Source organism: Lutra lutra, chromosome 4 (genome assembly GCF_902655055.1).
Source record: "Lutra lutra chromosome 4, mLutLut1.2, whole genome shotgun sequence".
In the NCBI taxonomy this organism is placed as follows: domain Eukaryota; kingdom Metazoa; phylum Chordata; class Mammalia; order Carnivora; family Mustelidae; genus Lutra; species Lutra lutra.
In genome coordinates, this window is record NC_062281.1 from 8,746,497 (window position 1) to 8,767,198 (window position 20,702).

The 20,702-nt window shown below is 57.3% G+C and overlaps 1 protein-coding gene across 1 annotated transcript in view; it reads left to right on the forward strand.

Moving 5' to 3' along the window:
* Positions 1–18,458, forward strand: part of ST3GAL1 (ST3 beta-galactoside alpha-2,3-sialyltransferase 1) — an 87,560-nt gene extending 69,102 nt beyond the window's left edge. The window contains 7 exon segments of the mRNA XM_047723769.1: positions 119–1,030; positions 8,867–8,948; positions 8,951–9,062; positions 9,974–10,153; positions 11,384–11,429; positions 12,849–12,968; positions 14,175–18,458. Coding sequence (XP_047579725.1) covers positions 719–1,030; positions 8,867–8,948; positions 8,951–9,062; positions 9,974–10,153; positions 11,384–11,429; positions 12,849–12,968; positions 14,175–14,348 — 1,026 coding nt within the window. The 5' untranslated portion in view covers positions 119–718 and the 3' untranslated portion in view covers positions 14,349–18,458.
* The last annotated feature ends 2,244 nt before the right edge of the window (positions 18,459–20,702 follow it).

Sequence of the window (20,702 nt, forward strand, 5' to 3'; positions counted from 1 at the left end):
TGGCTTGACTCCAGAGGAGAAGATCACGGAGTTCATCCTGGAGGAGGTGGGGAGACAGAAAGGCAATATAACAAGGTAATAGAATTTCATCCTGTTTTCTTCCTCCTTTTCTGTGCAGATGACAGACAAGCCTCAGTGCCTCCATCCGGCGTGCTGCTTGATGGCCACATCTCTGGTGACAGCATGGGAAAGACCCGGTTCTAATTAAGCATCATCACCCATCACCCTTTCTGGAGCACAGTGGCAAAGACAGCATCCCTCTGTCCCGCACCGTGACCCTTCCTCCGAGGTCCTCACCCCAAAGAGTCCTTGCACTGTCACCAAGATTAATTACCCCTCAACCCCTGTGGATGTGAAAGGAGGTCATTTTACTAAGTTTGATTAAAGCTTTAAGAGACATTGTTGGCTGTATCAGGACTGCTGACAAAGCCTCCTACTTTTTTTCCAGAAAGGACAAATTATATGCAAGAAGCCGCAACCCCCCAGAGGGGTCCACTTAGCCTCTGACTGTCACGGGGTGATGTCCCACACCCTGGGGTGGCCATCGCCGGGCAGGAGTGAAGTTGGCCCTCGCAGGCCTGGAGGCCCCCCTGGGAATCCCTGCTTTGCCTCGTGAGCGGGCCTCCATCTCTGGGACTTTCTTCCGAATTCCCCCTCGACCAGGCGTGATTTCCTCCAGCCCCGCCAGCCCCGGGAGGCGCCAGTCCGGACAGCAGAAATGGTGACCCTGAGAAAGAGGACGCTCAAAGTGCTCACCTTCCTCGTCCTCTTCATCTTCCTCACCTCCTTCTTCCTGAACTACTCCCACACCATGGTGACTGCCACCTGGTTTCCCAAGCAGATGGTCGTAGAGCTCTCGGAGAACTTCAAGAAGTTCATGAAGTACACGCACAGGCCTTGCACCTGCGCCCGCTGCGTGGGCCAGGAGAGGGTGTCGGCCTGGTTCGACGAGAGGTTCAACCGGTCGGTGCAGCCGCTGCTGACCGCGCAGAACGCGCTCCTGGAGGAGGACACCTACAGCTGGTGGCTGGTGAGACCCGGGCTGGGGGGTGCGTCTGGGGCCCAGTGGGGCGCGACCGTGGGCTGCACGGGGGGGAGGGGTGGCCGGGTGCGTGTCTGCCGGAGAGGATGGCCGGCCACCAACTGGGTGACTTAAAACAACAGACACAGCATGCCAGGCTCTGCCTCCCTCTCCCCCTGACCCCTCCTCTGGATCTCTCTCCGCCTGTCTCAGCAGGACCACCTGTTCCTCTGTTCAGGGCCCCCTAAATCCGGGATGATCCCATCTCATGATGTTTTAACGTAATGCGGTAAAGACCCGTTCCCACCAGGTCCCATTCACGGGGAGTTGGGGCTTGGACGTACCTTTGTGGAGTCCACTGGTTCCCCGCACTACAGATTCCGAGATGCAGAAAAGAGACCAGGTCCTCATTCTCAGGGAACTGTGTCCTGGCTGAGGGAGACAGATGAGAAACTACAAAGACGGGCTCAGCTGGAAATGCCCTGAGGGAGGTCACATGAGGTTTGTGATAGAGCCTGGGGGCCCGGGGCCTCTGTAAATGGGGTCATCGGGGAAGGGCTCTGAGGAGGCCGGACTTGAGCTAAGACCCCTGAGGTAGAAGGCACTGGGCATAGAAAGATCCAGAGAATGTGCTCCAGGTCATGGCAGCAGCCAGCATAGGAGCCCTAGGGAGGCCTCCGCGGGGGTCTCTGGGAGGAGCAGGGCCCCGGCAGTGGGCAACCCCCACAGTAGGGTTTCTGGTTTGTTTTTTGTGCAATAGGAAGCTGCTGTGGATCTGAGGGGAGTCCCGGGATCTGATTGAGAGGTTTGAAAATTTATTTAGGGGGTTGAACTCCAAAACAGAGTGAAGGGAGTTAAGAAAGAATTAATTCCTTGCGGATTTATTGGGCACTTACTATATGCCAAGCGTCGATATATTGAAATCGAAAAGACAGTCTTCCCTTTCTTGGGTTGCTAGGGTGGCTAGAGAGGAGGAGACAGCCAGCCAGAGGCTGGGGTCATAGGTGCTGCTTCGGAAGGGAAAAGGGGATCCAGAGCGCAGAGCAGGGGCTCCAAAACCTACCTTAGGGCCGGAGTGGGAGCTGTCAGAGAAGGCTTCCCAGAAGGGACAGTGGTGGAGTTCCTCCTAAAGGACTCAGAGAGGTTGTCCCGGTGGGGAGCACAGGAAGGGCTCTTCAGGCCGAGGGACCAGTGTGCATCAGCCTGGCGATGTGAACAAGGTCATGTTAAGAAGTTAGAATTGTGTGTCGGCTGAGAAAATCAGGGGGGCCTTCCTGCAAGAGGTTGGCTTTCCCAGTCAGCAACTCTAAGCAATTCTCACACTCTGGGGAGCTTACCGCCTCTTTGAGCAGATTGGAAGTGTCTGCAGTGACTCAGAAGATGGGAGTCAGAATGCCCAGGCTCAGTCTTGGTTCGCTGAGCTGTGTTGAGCCCCTCGGTGTGCAGGTCCTGGGGTGGGTCCTGGGGAGGTGGGAGAGAGAAGAGGCAGGGTCTTCACTCCCTCGAAGATTCCGGTGTCAGCTATGGGAGGCAGCGGACCAGGCTTGACGAAGATTAGGGCGGGATTTCCACCTCGCACTGGTGACATTCCGGGTGGCTACATCTTTGTTCCTGGGGCTGTCCCGCCCATCGTAAGATGTTTAGCAGCGTCCCCAGTTTCTACCCATGGGATGCTGGCGTCATCCACCCCCCGCTGTGAGCCCCAGAATCTCTCCAGATATTGCCAGCCGACCCTGGCAGGGGACAGGGGGGTGCAAAATTGCCCCCATAACCACAGTGGGTGGAGAAGGGAAGTGAAAACTCGGAAAAGAAAGGTGACTTGCTCCCAACAGCACGTCCCATCCAGCCTTCCGTACCTGGAGGTACCGATGAGAAACTTCTAGAGTGGGTAGCCAGGACGACTTCATCTACTCCCCTCCCAAAGGTCCTCGGGGAGAGCGGCTTCTAACACTCTCAGGCTGGCTTAGCCCAGGATGGATAAAAAAGTATATATATTAAAAAAAATCAATTTCCTGCTATAATCTGTGTATCTTTGCAGAAACTGCTCTGTGCCTTCTAGACTTAGGAAGTGGGATGTGCCCTCACCGGTCCCGGCTTCTGCTCCCAACTTTCTCGGTCTTATCAAGAGGGCTCTCGAGGAACCTCTTCATCTGAGTCCTCAGATGCAGGCTCTAACAGCTGTGTCACGAACATTAGTTTGTAACACTTGTATCTATTTTTGCTGGCTGAATGGGCAAGTGATAATGAATTTGCTTCCCCCCGCCCCAGCGCTTATCAAGGCTGAACATTTTTCCAAGTGACTGTTGGTATTTCATCAACTTGTCTCCCAGCCCTCATCGGTAGCCCCTCTCTCCTGGAGCTCAGCCCCGGTGGCCGCTTGGAAGGGGTGTGTGGTGGGGATATAGAGCCCTTGGGAACAGAAATCGATAGAAAGGAGTAGGGCTTTAAAGCTTCTGGGTTCTGGGGTGCCTGGGTGGCTCACTGGGTTAAGCCGCTGCCTTCGGCTCAGGTCATGATCTCAGGGTCCTGGGATCGAGTCCCGCATTGGGCTCTCTGCTCAGCAGGGAGCCTGCTTTCCCCTCTCTCTGCCTACCTCTCTGCCTACTTGTGATCTCTCTCTCTCTGTCAAATAAATAAAATCTTAAAAAAAAAAAAAAAGCTTCTGGGTTCCTAGATGACACAGAGACCACTTGTCCTGAGTAGAGAATCAGGATAGCACGTCAGACAAGATCTCCTGTTCTCCAGGTGGAGACACAGAATATTTGAAATCAAAACCACCCTGGGAATTCCAAGACGCATCACAGCTCTGCTTACAGGCCCCCCAGGGAACCGGGACAATCTTGTGGACAGATCCAGACCCAGGACCCCAACCATAGAGCCCCTGCCTTTCACACATTCGGAGCCTGGTGGGAGCCCACTGGGAGCCCCACTGTAGGGTACTCAGCTGGCTGAGAGCCAGCGGCCAGTGGCTGGTGCCACGGGGCCCAGGAGGCAAGCCCACACTCTCCCTAGACTCACTCTGTGCTAGGCCCCTGGGAGCCCTGGGGTAGAGCAGATGACCAGAGTCCGTGTTCTCCTACTTAGACCGTGCGAGGGAGCCCCAGCCCAGTGAAGGAGAGATGCTTTCTTTGGGAAACAGGTGGATGCAGTGTCAGGGAGACCCGCCAGCCAGCTGAGCCAGGAGGAGTCTGAGGCCAGAACTGCGGGGTCCCGAGCTCCCACCCCGCTTCTGAGCTTCAAGGTTGCCATCAATGGGCATCACAATCCCGGTAGGCAAAGGAGACAGGGCAGGTGTAAGCTCCAGCGGGATCAGGAGGACAGGAGCAATCACACGGGGCCACCCCTGGGCTGGCCGAAACCTGCCCAGTCACCAGGACAAGGGTCTCCTCTGCCCCGCCCACATCTTCCTGCCACAAGCATTGTAATACCCGCCCCTGACGCCAGGTACCGCTCTGTTCGGGCCCCAGGCCACACTTCCAGGCACTGCCCTCCCACCCCCAGCTTCACCACACCCTGTGAGGACCCCTTACCTCATTTTCCACTTGTCAGGCTTGCCTCACTGGTGAGGGGCACAGTCGGATCATGTTCCAGTTCAGAGACAAGCTCTGGAGTCAGGCCGGGGTATTCAGGCTATCTTGGGGCCTCTGGGCCATCCACTCCACCTCACTGAACCTCAGTTTGCTCAGCTGTAAAATGGGTACCTCATACCACCTTGCTCATAGGACAGTTATGGGGAGTGAATGAGGAAATGCCTGTGAAGTTCTTTGAGGGGGGCCTGGCATGGAAGGACCATGGGGGGCTCCTGGGTGGCTTCCACTCAGGTCATGATCCCAGGGTCCTGGGTTCAAGCCCCACGTCAGGCTCCCTGCTCAGCCAGGGTTTGCTTCTCCCTTCCTCTTTACACTCTCTTTCTCTCTCACTCTCCCTCACTCTTGATTAAAAACATAAAATCTTAAAAAAAATAAAAGAGGAAGAAGAAGAACCACGGAACACAGGCTTCCACCAATGACGAGGGCTCACAGGTGGGCACACGAGCCTGCTCTAACTTGCCCACCACACGCAGCATCTAGAGCATGGGGGGCTCTGCTCTGATGGGTCTGGTGGGTGTCAACCCCTGTGGAGATCATGTGCTTGCTCAGCACCCTGAGTGGGTGTCTGTCTGTGTTTGCTGCTTGAACGCCCAGGGGGCCGGACAGAGAAGCCCACGGCAGCCGGGGATTACACGATGCCTGTGGCGAGGGTCCTGTGTGCCAAGCACATGCATAAGGCAGTGACCAGTATTTTGGGGGACTGTGGGATGCCTCCCAGGTGCCGCAGGGCGAGGTGGACGTGGAAGGAGGAGCAAGGTTCACTGGCGGAGCAGAAAGGCAGGACAGGGGTGGAGAGAGGGTATGTCCTTCCAACACACTCAGAGGGTTGGGACAGGAGGTGCAGAAGGCCAGACATCATGCCTCGGGGCTCCCGTATAGTTCTTCCCCATCTGTGGCCTGAGTGTGAGTGTGCCAGGACGTGCGCCTCCCTGGTCCCTGCCTGCTGAAGTAGACCCTGTCATGGAGATCGTGTCCCCTGACCTCCCCGCTCCCTCGCTGTGGTCAGCGCCCGCCCCACGCAGCTGCAGCCCTGACTCCAGCCTCTGCTTCCCAGCACTGCCTGAAGTCACAGGGCGGCCTCCAGGAGCCCTGACCCCAGCGGGCAGGCTCCTGCGGGGCGCTGACCCCCAGCGGGCAGGCTCCTGTGGGGCGCTGACCAAAAGGATACTTGGAAGTTCCTGCGGAGGAGTGAGACAGGGAGGTTGTCTTTTAACTTCTCAGCATTCCCTCCTGCGGGTGAGTTAGCAGCCTAGTGGTCCCTTTGCTGTCCCTTACGAGAGGGAAATTGGAGTATCCCTTCCCAAGGAAGACGGGCACAGGGACACAGATGAGCACTGAGGGCCCTGCCCCATCCGACCCAGCGGGCGGGTGCCCAAGTTAGGATTCTCCTGCAGAAGTTTCCCACCCAAGCTCTGGCTGGTTCCCCTGCGGACGTGTGGGTGCATGTGCCCGATGGCCTCGCCCTTCTCCCCTCTGGGCCTCAGTCTGCACTCCTGATGGCAAAGCACTACAGCAGATTCAAAGTCGCCGACAGGATGTAGCCGGCCTCGAGATTCCAGGTGATGGCGGGGCCGGGCATTCAAGACCCTCACATCCCAGCACGAGGAAGGGAGTCCGCGGAGTCTGCAGTGATTCTCTTGCTGTGCAGTTGCAAGGACTTTAATTTGCCCCCGTGCTTGGTGACGCACCTGTCCAGTCCCGTGCCACCTTCCTTCTAGCAAAGCGTGGGCAGCGTGCCTGGGCCACTGACAGTCTAAATGGGAATCAAATAACATTGAATGGTGCGATTACTTTTTTTAACTTCTGCCAAGTAATCCTTGCTTTCCACTTGCAGTAGGGATGGGAGATTTCCTTTTATTTTTATTTATTTTTTTTTAAGATTTTATTTATTTATTTGACAGAGAGAGATCACAAGTAGACGGAGAGGCAGGCAGAGAGAGAGAGAGAGGGAAGCAGGCTTCCTGCTGAGCAGAGAGCCCGAGACCCTGAGATCATGACCTGAGCCGAAGGCAGCGGCTTAACCCACTGAGCCACCCAGGCGCCTGGAGATTTCCTTTTAAAATGAACTTTTTTTTTTTCTTTTTTTTCTGAAATGAGCCATTAAAAATGAGTAAGACAGCCATAGCCGGGTTAAGACACCACAGTGCTGTGCTCCCTAAGTCCCATCTCCCAGGGCCTCAAGACTTCAGACCACGGGGACGTGCCTGCAGGACAGTGTGGTCAGGGTCCTCCACTCGCACCAACAGCACCACCCAGGAGCCCGTTGGGAGTGTGGGATCCTGGGTTCAGCCCACTGACTCTCCTGACTCCCACTGAGTCAGGCCCTTTGAATTAGCAAGATCCTGGGTGGCCACCCATCTGGGAGCTTGGAGCTGCCCCAGGAGATCTTATCGCAAGCAGGTGTTTAATCTGGGAATTGTTCTGTTTTATTGTGTTGAAATGTACATAACATAATGTTTACCGTTGTGACCATTTGTACGTGTACAGCTCAGTGGCATTGAGGATGTTCCCACTGTTATACAACCAACCCCACCGTCCAGAGCCAACATTTTTTCTGTTGTGACCACAAACCCTGCCCCTGTTCAACGCAAACTCCCCTCCCCCCTCCCCCGAGCTAACTGCCTTTCCACCTTCCATCCTATGCATTTGGCTCCCCTAGGGGACCTCATATAGTGGAATCCTACCGTATTTGTCCTCCTGTGTCTGGCGTAGGTCAGTAAGCGTGTTTCCAAGTCCCAGCGCTTCCTTTTTTTTTTTTTTCTTTTTTGAGATTTTATTTATTTGTGAGAAAGAGGAGTCACAAGCAGAGGGAGGAGCAGAGGCAGAGGGAGAAGCACAGACTCCCCACTGAGTCAACTCATGAGCTGAATTCCCTTCTTGTTCATGGCTGCGCGACATGCCACACCTGTTTCATCCAGTCACCTGCCAGTGGACATGTGGGTCGCTTTCCAGCTTTTGGCTCTGGTGAATAACGCCGCTGTGAACATGGGTGTGCGGGGCTCTGTGCGGGACCCTGCTTTCAGTCCTTTCGGATGTAGACTTGGGAACGGAAACTGTGGCTTCCGTGGTGTTCTATGTGGGTTCTCCACGGTGGCCACACCACTTTCCATGCCTACCAGCAATGCCCGAGTGTGCCCCTTTCTCCGCTTCCTCTCCAACACTTGTTATTTCGCTTTCTCTCATTTATTATACCCTCCTGGGGGTGTGGCGAGTGGTCCAGACCTTGTTGCCTGCAGCTCTCCCGTAGCGTGTCTGAGGAGACGCTGAAGGTTTTCATTAGAGAAACCACACCCCTGGTGTGCCCCTCCTTTGGAGATCTGATTCCTTCCACCTCAGGGCAGGGGTTGCATGCCTGTATCCCCCCATGGACCCCGCCACGAATCCCATGGACAATGGCCACAGCAAGCTGTAACCTCTCTTTTCTCTCCCAGCCACTAACCTGGGGCTGGGGCTAGGGCTGGGAGAGGCTGGTGGGACTCACCCCACAGCCCCCTCTCCTGCCCAACACACCCCCACCCCAGCCCCTGCAGCCCCAGGGACTGGGCTTTCTGAAGGTCAAGGTTCCAATGGTCTGTTACAGGGGCAATATTGTGGGAGAGACTTTTAAGTGGGTTTCTGAAAGCCTGGGTTCAAATCCTGGTTTGGATGTGGGACACATGGTTCAACCAGTCTGGGCCCCACAGTGTCCTTCTCGTCTGCTGTTCAGATGGGATGCGGTGTGCCCTGAGGTTGGTCATAGGGTCAGAGGTGACACTGCTTAGGAAAGGTCTCCCGGTTTTACCATGAGTGAGGAAGTCGGAAACCTGGAGCTCAGTCTCAGAGGACGCAAACAATGTGCTAGACAGACGTCGAAAGCCTTGATGCATCCAGCAAAGGGCTGGTTTTTTGGTCTTGCTGGAGCCCAGTGGTCCCCAGGCGGTGGGCAGGAGGATGAAGGGAGCCAAGGCCAGGGAGGTGGCCTTGGAGGGTCACCTGACCCTTCTCCTCTCACCCAGTGTCATTGCCTAAGTGGCCAGTGGAGTTGCGGGCACATAGCCAGTGCTCAGAAAGCATTTGCAGAATGAGGAAGTGATCTCTTTCCCATCCCCTTGAGTGGCTCCCGGGCTTCCAGGTGCCCAACAGAAAGGAAGGTACCAGGGAGGGGCTCATTGAGCGCAAGTGGGGGGCTTGGGGCCCAGCATGGGGGCGGCTGAGTGGCCCCAGCCAGAGGCAGCACAGACGGGCTGACCTTTCTCCTTCTGTTCTCGGCCCGCAGAAGCTCCAGAGGGAGAAGCAGCCCAATAACTTGAACGATACCATCAGGGAGCTGTTCCAGGTGGTGCCCGGGAACGTGGACCCCTGCTGGAGAAGAGGTCTGTGGGTTGCCGGCGCTGTGCCGTGGTGGGCAACTCCGGCAACCTGAGGGAATCGTGGTATGGGCCTCAGATCGACAGCCATGACTTCGTGCTCAGGTGAGTGCCTGGACCCTCGGAGCCACTAGAGACACCTCGGCTCAGGACCAGGAGGTCAGGACCCCCGTGCTAGCATGCCCAGACTTCCCCATGGACCCAGCACCCCCACTGCCTCCCATGGTCCTCAGTTTCCCCAGTGGTGCATCGTAAGAAGGAGGTGGTCCGGCCATGCCTCTCTCAACCCAGCTGGGAATTCCTACAAGGGAGGAAGCCAGCAGGCCAGGAGGTCGGCCCATAGGGGCCTGGAGAGAGGGCAAGATTTCTATGAAGACTGGTTTAATCTCTGAAATTTGGCCCCCTTTTGGAATCTAGGCCATAATAAAACTATATACTTTTAACAAATATGTTTCCTTATCTCCAAATAAAATAGATCCTCTGGGAAGACGTGTATCCTGGGTTTCTTGTAATCTCCACCCCACTATTCACTCAACAGTGGGGCTGCCGTTCCCGAGGCACCTTCTAGAATAGTCTCCTGTTCCTGGGCTCTCTGCATTTATGTGCTCAGAGCATGAGCCTGGCTTCTCGGAGCCTCCGTGAACCTGGCGTGCACCCTTGGGTTCCGGGTCAGACAGACCCGCGATCAAGGCTGCCACCTGCTAGCTCTGTGTCCTGGGACAAATTCTTGGCATTCCGGTTTCTTCCATTACGGAATAGGAGCACAGGATACCTCCCGGGCGTGGCTGTCATTATGGTGAAACACGGCGCCTTCCTGAGTCGGAAGGGTGCCTTGTGCACGGTAGGTCTGCCACAGGCAACAACAGTCAGGCTCGCTGGAGATCCTGGAAGAGACAGAGATAGCAAAAGCTTTCTAGCTGCCTCTTAATCATCTCTGCTTCACAGCTGAGGGAGCTGGGGCCCCGGAGCAGCGCCCGTGTGATGCGATGCGTGTCCCTCTGTCCCTTCTCCCCCAGGATGAACAAGGCCCCCACGGTGGGCTTTGAGATGGACGTTGGGAGCAAGACCACTCACCATCTGGTGTACCCCGAGAGCTTCAGGGAGCTGGCGGAGAATGTCAGCATGGTCCTGGTCCCCTTCAAGACCACCGACCTGGAGTGGGTGGTCAGTGCCACCACCACGGGCACCATCTCTCAGTGAGTCCCGGGGCTGGGGGTCGGGGGTGGGGAGGGGTTTGGAGTGGAGGCCGTTGTCTACACCGCCTCCACGGACCCTCAGTTCCCCCCACCATGCTATTCCCACACCAGAACGCCCCTCCCCATCACCAGACTTGCTTCTGGAATGCACCAGCCTGCCGGTCCCTGGCCCCACCCGGCCTGCAGCAGCTCCTGGTCCCTTCCCTCTCTGAGCTCCAAACACCCATGGGTGCCCACGATCCCCCCTGGTCACGACTCGGGGACAGGCCTCCAAGGCTTACTGGAAACTCCTTGGGAGGATAGACCCCGCTGGAAAGCACTTGGAAAGAACTCTCCACACATGAGAGTCCTATTCTGCCCCCTTCCCGCCTCTGCCTTGCACCCTGAGGGGGACAGCGCCCCTGCCTTTGAAGCTATAAAAGTAGCCATGGATGGCAGTGGGGGCAGACTGGGAGGCAGCGTGCCAGCCCGTCCTGGGCTCATATCCGAGTGGCTTTCTCGTCCCAGGCAGTGCCGGCACCCTGGGCTTTGGTTGTCTCCTCGAATTCCCACACTACTCATTCCTTCGCCTCCCTTCTCCCAGGGGGACACAGAGGCCTGCCCCAGCACACAGCCCTACCTGGGAGCCAGGCTCGCATCTGGGTCATATTCCTAGTTCCCTACTCTTCCTGGAAAGAAAGGGCTTTGCTGTCCAAATGGCCAGAAGCCTCCCAGTCTGAGGCCCGGCCAGCAAGCCTGATGGATTGGGGTGCAGGAAGCTGGGGGCTGCCGTGAGGGGAGTGGGCTTGGGCAGGGGTGAGGGGGCCAGGCCTGCGCTCAGCTGCTCTCTCCTCCCCACCCCAGGATCAGGAGCGGGAATTGCCCCATTAGATCTAACTTAAGGCCAGGTGGCTGGGCATTTGCACCTTCATCTTGGGGCACATGGAACCTCGCAGATGGAAGGGGCATCTTTGTAGGGCTCATCACTCAGCGCCGCAGCCCTGAGCTGTGCTCCTTCAGGCTTGTTAGGAGCAAGTGCCCCAGTCTCAACCTCTGTTGGGGGGGGCCCCCCCGGGAGCAGCAGTTTGAAAATTTTCTTGAGTTAGCCAAGAGCGCCCTCTGGTGTCCATAATGGGCCATTGCTACAGGAGGAGGTGGCGTCCCTATTGCCCTGTCCAGGATCCATCCAGGGGCATGCAGGAAGCCTGGGCCCCAAGCCACATTGACCACCCGCTCTTTCTCCATCTGCAGCACCTACGTTCCTGTCCCCGCAAAGATCAAAGTGAAAAAGAATAAGGTAAGTCGAGGCTCAGGCCCTTGTCCTCTGAGCTGAGGCTCAGTTCCATGGTGGAGAGCCCCATCTCCCTTCTGCCGGCACCTGGCTGCCAAGAGCCCCCGGGGCCCATGGGCTGGTGGATGCCAGAGCCCCTAGGCAGCTTCCCTGCTCCACAGACAGATCCTGGGACAGTTTCTCCATGGGGGGCACCGGCCCAGGAGTCTCGCTAGGATACAGCCCTAGCCTCAGACCCTCGGGCCCAGCCCAGACCTTCTGTGTCAGAAACTCTGCGGGGAGGGGGTGGCCCAGCCACCTGGGCTTCTGCCGGCCCTCCAGGGATGCAGGTGCCCGCGGCCTTGCAGTACACACTGGTGCTGTACATACGGTGTGCGCTTCTCAAGGCCAGACCTCACCTCTCGGCCCCCAACTCCATCTTCCCTAGTGGTGCCCCTGGGATGGGGCTGGCCAGGACCTGGGCAAAAGGCAGAAGGAGGAAAGAAGTGAAGTGTCTACCACCCTGTTCTTGGCACACCCTGTGTGCTTTTCACCTGGTGAGATCAGGGTCAGAGAGGCCAAGTGACTTGCTCGGGAACACACAGCTCGTTCGTGGTGTGTCTGAAGTTGGAGCACTGCCCACGCCTCCAGCCCCTGCCCTTCACGCCGAGTGCACGGCCCTGGGGAGAAGCCATGTGGGAATCCCTGGAGGGCTGAGTGGGAAGAAGGGAGAGCCTCCCAGATGCCCGTGGCTGAAGGCCAGGCTGAGATGAACAGGTCGGCAGAGCCCTCACGGTCCTCTGCTCCAGTCTCTTCCTAGGGTCCGGCACTGGGCTTCCTGGACACACATGCGCACCATCTACTGCCTGAGAAGTCTCTTTCCCTGTCCTCCTGGCGGCGGCGGGGGTGGGGGGCGTGGTGTTAAGGGCTGGTCTGATACCAGACCCCTCCCGGCTCAGCCAGCCTGACTGTGTGGCGCTGGGTGCCTCGCTTAGCCTCTCTGAGTTGTTTCCTCGCACATGGGGTCATGTTACGATGGCGTGGAGACCGTTCAGTCCCGTCGCTGGCAGAACGGGGGTCCCCGTGCCTGTGTTTCCTGCTGGGTGCCAGGGCTGTCTCTGTCCCTACCTCGTGCTGTTCCCTGGAACCTTCCTGACCTGACTGGGATGTTACCCGGACGTCTCCTCCTCAGCGAGGCTTCTCCCTTCTGGGGCTTTACTGTGTCGCTGCTTAATTTGTCTCTGTCTTGCAGTTGTGGTTTAGCATCCCGGGCCCCGTGATTAGGTTACTGCCCGTCCTTCCCACTACACGTCAGGCCCAGAGTTCGGGGGCGCTCATCCTGGCCACTGCTCTGTCCCCCAAGGCCACAACAGTGTGGGGTGGGGGAGCTCGCAGGCGTGCAGGGGTCCTTCGCAGCAGCTCATGAAAGGCTGTGTCCTCCCACAGATCCTGATCTACCACCCGGCCTTCATCAAGTACGTCTTCGACAGCTGGCTGCAGGGCCACGGGCGGTACCCGTCCACAGGCATCCTCTCCGTCATCTTCTCGCTGCACATCTGCGATGAGGTACAGTCCCCCCCCCCCCTCGGCCCCATGCCCACCCAGCCACCCTTGAGGGCTTCTGCCACGTTTCCAAGAGCATCCGTGAGAGCCTCTGCCATCGGGCTGACCTCCATCCCCACCCCGGGGCCCCGACATAGCTCTTGTTCCAGAAGCTCTGATGCCGATCTCCACACTGGAGTGTGCCGTGACTCTCCAGCGCTGCTCTCAGAGTGGGCTGCATGGGGTAGCAGTGTTCGCTGGGCACATTCTTGGGAGCAAGGGTCCCGGCTCCCTCCGTGCGGGCTCCCAAGGCAGGGGCGGAACCAGTGGGTGGAATCTCAGATGTGGGGGCAGAATCATGGGGCAGATCGAGGGCCCTGGAATATTCCTTCCTGGACATCTTCATCTCATCTCCCGAGACCCAGTTCAAATGGCACCTGCTCTCACAGATGCCTGGAGTCCTTGGCCTCCGCCTTCCTGTTGGGTGGGAGCCCTGAGGTTCGCCCCGCCCCTCCCTGGTGCTCGTGGTCAGTCAGAGCTCCGAGGTCTGACACCGGACTCCTGCGTCCCTCGTTGTCCCAGCACCCCCAGGTGGCCGCAATGAAGGTCTGCCTGAGCTCTGATGTACTTTGCGCAGTGCTGGGCATGGAGGAAGTGCTCAGTAAATGCTTGTCACATACTGGAAAGCCCCCGCCCCTGCCCACTGGCCAGGGCCAGGGAGGGCCCCTGGACCACGTGGAAATTAGCCTCAGGGAAGAAGACGATCAGCACCTACCACCTGCCTCAATGGGGTCATTCCTCTTGGCTCCATCTTCCAGATGAGGGAAGTGAGGCTCTGAGCAGGGGTTTGGCAGCTTCAGGCTCTACCAGCAAGTAGGGCGGAGCTGGGAGCCTTGCTCTCACCGCCACCACCCTTCGGCCCCCCTTCCCGCTCTCCTCCCCCGTGCCCCCACCTCCAGGAGCCCTGGGGTGGAGGTCCCCCTGCCCCAGCTCCCTCAGGGCCTCCCATCGTGCCTTCTGGCATCACACTTGACTTTCACAGAACTTGCTTTTACTTCACAAAGCCCCTGGCAGGTCCAGTAAGGAACTGGAAGGGTGTATGGGGAGAGGGTTTTTGTGACTCTTCGGACGCTGTGTTTGCGGATTTGGGGGTTACCCGCAGGCACCCCTTCTTAGAGGTGCCACCTGTCTCGCTGCTGTCTGGTTCTGACCCGTGCTTTGCCCCCGCAGGTGGACTTGTACGGCTTCGGGGCAGACAGTAAGGGGAACTGGCATCACTACTGGGAGAACAACCCATCAGCGGGGGCTTTTCGCAAGACCGGGGTGCACGATGGAGACTTCGAGTCCAACGTGACAGCCACCTTGGCGTCCATCAATAAAATCCGGATATTTAAGGGGAGATGATGCTGCTGGGAAGCCCTGGAACCCGCCTCTCCGTGGCCAGCCCCAGCCTCGCGCTGGAACCTTTCTGCCCGGGGGCTTTGAGGGCCATTCTCGGAGCTGTGTCCCGGGGCCCCTCATGGCCTTTTGCACCCAGCATTTGACAGCATCTGCAGAGCGAGTCTCAGGACTGGTCCTTGATGGGGAGACCCCACCCCAGGGCTGTCCTTGAGCTGGCAGAAGGTGGGGAGACATGGGGGAGGTCCAGTCTCCGAATGCTCAAGTCATTTTGTTTTCTGGTGGGGGGGGCAGACACCAAAGACTCCGTGCTCCCAAGTGAAGGACAGTTTCCCAGGGGGGATGGGCAGAGACTTTCCTCTGCCCAGGGTCCGGGGCTGAGTCCCAGATTCTGATTCTCTCTGGGATCTTCCCGAGTGAGGAGGACCTCGGGACAGAGCCCCATCGGACCACATGGACCCTGGGGGTGAGACGGCGCCTTTCTTTGCACGCTGCTTGCCCCCTCCCTCACTTGGCACGACCACCCCACCTGTGCTGTCTTCCCCAAGCTCGTTTCTGGTGGCCGGGAGGGGCTCCCCAGCCCGAAGGTCTTCATGGCCAAGTGCTGCAGACTCCGCAGAGGACTTCTTCCCAAGCTGACATCTCCTGGAGTGATCGATCTTGGTTGCGATCATCATGGCTGACAGCAGATCTGACTACTTCCATGTGCCTTTGTGTTTGGGGGAGAAATGTGCGCATTGGCTGAAATGAGGCAAAAGCCTTGACTCGGGAACTGGAGGATCCCCGGCCTCATACTCCCCTGCTCCAGAGCTGGGGACATCTTTTCTAGTTTCCTGGGGTGGTGCCGGGTCTGGAACAAAGTTAGGATGACGCTCGACACTGTCCAGAGGGACATCCGCCATAGGAGGTCATTCTTATGTTCACCAATGGTTGGATTCAGTACCCGTGACCTTCTGAGGCCATGCCCAGAACCTCCACCAGCCGGCACTTTCCCCTGGAGCCCACACTCTGGGCCAAGTCCCTCCTGGCCACCTGCACAGTGTCCTGGGGGTGGCAGGGAGAAGACATACCTCACCCTCTCACCCCCGCGCTGCTCTGGTTCGTCCTCATCAGCCTACCTGATTATTTATTGATTTTTTTTTTAATTCACCTGAGATTGTGTGCACTTTGGGGCTCTGTGGCTGGTCCTGGTGTTTTAATTAAGCTTGCCCTTGCTTCAGCTGGCAGCCGGGGCGCAGGGAGCTTAAATCTGTTCTCATGGGAATCCTCAGCTTTGGGGTGGGAGGCGTCTAGGGCTTGGGGTTTGCCACTGGGCAGATCCCGGGGTTCCGGGTTGGTAGGTTCATGGAAGCTCTGTACCTCCTTCCCTTCAGCTCCACCTTCTTTCTCTGTCCTTGCGGACTGTGTTCAGTCTCAGGCGAAGAATCTCCAAGACGCAGTGGGACTCCCTTGGGGCCAGGTGGGGAGTGGGGTCGCACCTGCCTGAGGACGGTGATGGTCGGCTCCCGCTACTGACGTTGAATCGGAGAAAGCACTTTTCTTGTCAAGAGCTTTTCCTACCAGGCCTCTGCGACTTTGAGGACGAGTGACGGTGTCCCCGGGGAGAGGGAAGCGGGCAGGTCCCTGGAGCCATGGGGCCTGTCTCCTGAGCTTGCCATACTCTGGCGAGCTCTGTTCTCCCGGCTTCAGTCTGTCCTTCTGTAAACAGAGAGGGAGGCATCTGGGGAGCTCAGGGGCCACAGAGGGTGTCAGGCAGTTCACAAGTGCCCCCAGAAATAGCACGCCCCGTTTGTGTGTTTCCCCCAAGCCTGTGCGTAGGAGCATTTTCCTGGGGAGAGGTTCTGTAGGTTTCGCTAGATTCTCAAAGACGCAGAACCCAGGCAGTGGTTTACAAAAAACAAAGTAACAGCGAGCCGACAAACAAAAACCTGTTGAGCTTGAAAATCCTACAAAATGTAAGACTCTGTTGACCGATCAAGGCTCCTACGTCACGATGAGGTCATCGTTCTGATCATAAATCCCCAAAGACTAAAGCAGGTGTCTGCTGGTTGGCTGATTCATCCCTTGAGAAAAGTGTCCCCTGAGACAGGGAGCAGAAAGGACTCCTGAGCCCCTCCCCGAGTCCCGGGAGCTGAGTCCACTCAGAAGACACGTTCAGAGCATGCCATATGCCTCTGGGCTTGGCGGAGTCAGAACGGGTCCCCAGAGCGAGGAGGGGTCCAGCTCAGCTGCCTGGTCCTGGCTGTCTCTCCCTCCCTCACGCTGGGCCCTTCAAGCTGTTGAGAGGCCTTCCCAGCTTCCCATTTCAGAGGAGAAAAGCGAGCCCAGAGAAGGAATGTGACTTGTAAAAGTGAACCAGTTGTGACAGAAGGCACAAGTCAAACACTTGGAGCAGAAATAGAATATCCTTGCTCTCCACTTGAGGCATCCCGGGGTGGCCTTTCCCTGCTGAGTTCCACCCAGCATCTCTGAGAATGGTGACCTGGTGGAGGTTTCTGGTAGCTCAGCCTCTCACTGCTGGGCTCCTCCTGAGGCTGCTGGTGGTGGTGGCCCTGGCAAGCTCCGGTGTCTGCCCTTTCCCGCCATCCCTCCCGTGGGGGAGACAACCTTGCTCTCCACCCCACCCCCGCCCCAGCACACACCTCTTTGTGTTCCTTGGCTTAGCCAGGGGGCAGGGTCTTCACCGAAGAGCGCCCATCATCATGGCTGGGACTGAAGGCGAGGGTGGGCTTAAGACCGCTGGTGTCCTCCCCTGGGGTCTGAGAATCCAGCCAGAGTATTTCCCACGGAGCATTTGGTGTGAGGTTCCCAAGGGAGGCTCTCAAGGGTCCACTGCAGTGCTGGGCTCCCAACCCAGGGCTCTCCATCTGCTCCTCAGGTCCAGAGCTCCCTGGAGACCAGTCCTGGGCCCCAGGCAGAGAGCAGAGGCGTCCCTACCTGCAGTCAGTGTGAGCCTGAGGCCAGAAAGACTGGGGCCAAGGAGGAGGAGAGATCTCAGCACCCTCCCCAACCCCTGTGGGGCCAGGAGACTGATTTTTCTCGAGCTGGAGTCACCTTTGCAAAATCAGCACCTGGGTCCACATCCCCACTCCCATCCCCATCCCCCGCACCATCACCCCCCACCCCCACATCTACCTGCTAGGGCAGAGAGCAGGGAGGGTTTGGTTTGTAGCGTCTGGCTTCCAGAGCCATAGGGCAGACGAGGAAGTTCTTAAAGCGATGCTTTTCCGGGCATGCGCTTAGTGGGAGAAGCCAGATTGAAGAAAATAGGACTGACAATGGGGAAGCCAGACAAGAAGGTGGGGAGAACGATCCTTGCAAGTTAGAACTTGCCAGAAGGACGGGGCCTTTGGCTCCGGGGTGCAGTGGAATCCCAGAGAATATTAGAACCCTGATGTTTGGGTCTAACAATTCTCTTCGAGGCAGCCTGAACACAAAAATGGAAAACAGAAAAGAACTCACCGTCCGTCCACTTTCTCCAGGGAAGCGCAAGCCAAAGATGGCTGGCCGCGGGCCATCGGGGATGAGCCACTGCCCTTGCCCCTCTGGAGAGCTCAAGGTCATTGTGCTGTCCATCATGGACCTCTGGTTGGAAGCAAATATGCCCATGGGCCACCAGCTGGTCATCCTCTCCCGTGGTCTGGGCTGACGGGTTTCAAGAGAGAGTCTGCTTTCACCGGCCCTGGTGTTGAAATTGACCCCGCTGCTCGCTTCTCTCAAAGGACAGGACTGCTCTCTGTGCCCTGCTGCGGGCGGCCCTGAGCCAGACACCAGCTTCCCCCTGGGTCCATATCAGGAGGGGCCACCCTGGGGGACAGACACGGCTGCCCACCGGCGCCTGGTCCTCACCAGATTCACCTCAAAGCCAAAGTTTCTTGAGCACTTTCTGTTCTTTGCAATCATGTTTGGTTCATTGTTGGTGTTTTTAAGAAATTTACTTTCTTTTTCCTCTTGCCTCGCTCCCATGTCTGTGTGGTAGCTGAACGCCGATCGGGGTGCATTTTGAAGGAAGGTAGCAAGAGTCAGCCTGCCCCACCCTCTGCTCTGTTTTATTTATTGTGGAATATTTCCAGTGATCTAAATCAGAGTGAATTAAAACAAAGCTATTTTATCGTTCGGGGGTGATCGTCGTCTTTCTGCGAGGGCCGTGCCTTCCTCCTTCCCCTCACAGCTTCCAGTGGTCTTACTCTCAGTCCTAAGAAAGGCCCCCAGTGGTTCACCTGCTGGGGGCCGCCTCGGTTAGTGTCTGCCCCGACCATGGGCCCAGAGTTTCAGAGCATGAGCCTCTCAGATGCCGCAGTGCCTCTTGCTGCTGTGTGACTCCGGTAGGTCCCCAAACCTCTCTAGATCTCGGCTGCCTCCTCTGCCAAACGGGACACGATGGTACCAGCCGTCAGAGGGGGTGTGAGATCAAGAAGAAAAGCAGCTCAGGGGGCCTGGGTGGCTCAGTCGGTGGGGAATTGTCTGCTTTTGGCTCAGGCCATGATTCTGACTTCCTGGGATTGAGTCTCGCATCGGGCTCCCTGCTCAGCAGGAAGCCTGCTTCTCCCTCTCCCTCTGCCTCCCCGCCTTCCCCCAAGCTCATACTTACTGGATCTCAAATAAATAAGTAAAATCTTAAAAAAAAAAAAAAAAAAAAAGGCAACTCAGGAGACCCACCCTAGAAGATGTGCACCAGCCGCTCCACGCTTTTGCTGAGTGAAACAGCCTTGCCCAGGGCCCCATGTGGGCTGAGTTAGGGTTCAGCTTTTCCTCCAATAAATGGGTACATCCGTGGATGAATCCAAGTTTGATCCAAAGTGGGCACAAATCTCTTGTGAGAAGATCCAGAAATCCAGGATTGGGGTTCTGCAATGTAAATTTGGTGGATATAGTAACACCCCCCAATCTGTGTGGCCGGTCGCACTTTGCACGACACCTCCCTAGACACAATCTTGAATTCTCAAAGCAGCCCTACAGGGCCGCCTGGGTTTCCATGCGTGCAAAGGAGTGGAGAATTAAAGCCAGCTGAGGGCAGAGGTGGGGTTCAAAGCAAGCCTCCTCTCGGCAGATCCGGGGCTCCCTGTCACTCCGCTGCCTCCCAAGAGGACATCTCCCAGGCTCGTCTGGGAAGCTTGTCTGCGGTGACCCTATGAGGGCAGCCCTCAGAGCGGAGGGGAGCAGAGAGGAACATAGGTGTCCTGGAGTCACGTCGCCTGCGTTCCTTCTTATTAGCTCTGTGAGTTTAAGGAAGTTCCTTAACCTCTCTGTGCCTGAGCCCCTTTTGGACAGTCAGGGGGATGGGGTATGCCCCTTAGAAGGTGGAATGTGTTAACACACGCCACAGGCTAAGAAGACTCTGGTGACCAAGAAGCCCCCAGTGGACGTTAGCTGTTATTAAACCAAATTCGTGCATGAAGAAGGAGATGATAACAAAACCGTGAGGCCTGCTGGGGCACCCAGGCTGATTTCGTTCGCCCCCTCCCCTTTCCGGCACCTCTTCCCCGGCTCCTACCCCCTTTGCTGGGGGCTTTGGTGTGACTTCTGATTGCTTCCCAAGTGGTTTATTCAACTCTTTAGCTTTCCCTTTCCTCTTCGGCCCCATCACTTCACTATCATCCCGCTCTCAGCGCCTGCTCTCAGACAGTGTTAGCACACTTCTCTCCTGCCATCCCCCTCCATTAGAGACCCAGCTTCCCCCAAATTCCCTCCTGGCGGAGCGCTCATCACGGCTGCAAGGTGGGGAAGCGGCCACCAGGTGGCGACACATGCAAGCAGACCCCATTGGGAAGGCTCAGCCCGGTGGGCACCTGGCCACCCTGCCCCACGCAGGAAGGAGCCTGGGAAGGAAAAGGAACTAGCCAGGGCCCTCCACAGAGAGACCTGAGGACCTAAAGATATTTCTTTAGGACCCTCTGGCACCTGCCAAGAGCCAGCGTTCCCCGCCCCCGCCCCCACACCCCTCTCCTCCCCATGCATCCCCCATGCATCCCACAAACGCAGGTCCTCCAGGATCTGGTTGTGGGAACCCTAGGAAGGTCCTCCCAGGCGCACCCCTCAGGCTGCTTCAAACACACACCTGACTGTTCAGCAAAGAGCTCATGGAATCAAAAAGAAGTTTTGGGGAAGAAGTGTTCTAATTGCCTCTTGTTTTAAAACATGAGGGTTTAAACCATGAGGGGCTCAGGTTCTGAAACCACTACTTCACACTATCCATCTGTAGGACAATATTGATGTATTCGTGTGCCCCTGTCGCTCTGCTCCCCCTAAAGCCCACCCTGGACCCAGCCACGCCCTGGAGCCCCGCAGAACAAGGTGAAGCCCTCTTGGCCGTCTCCAGCGGAAACACTGGGTCCTTCCAGGATGGGTGAATCCCAGGTA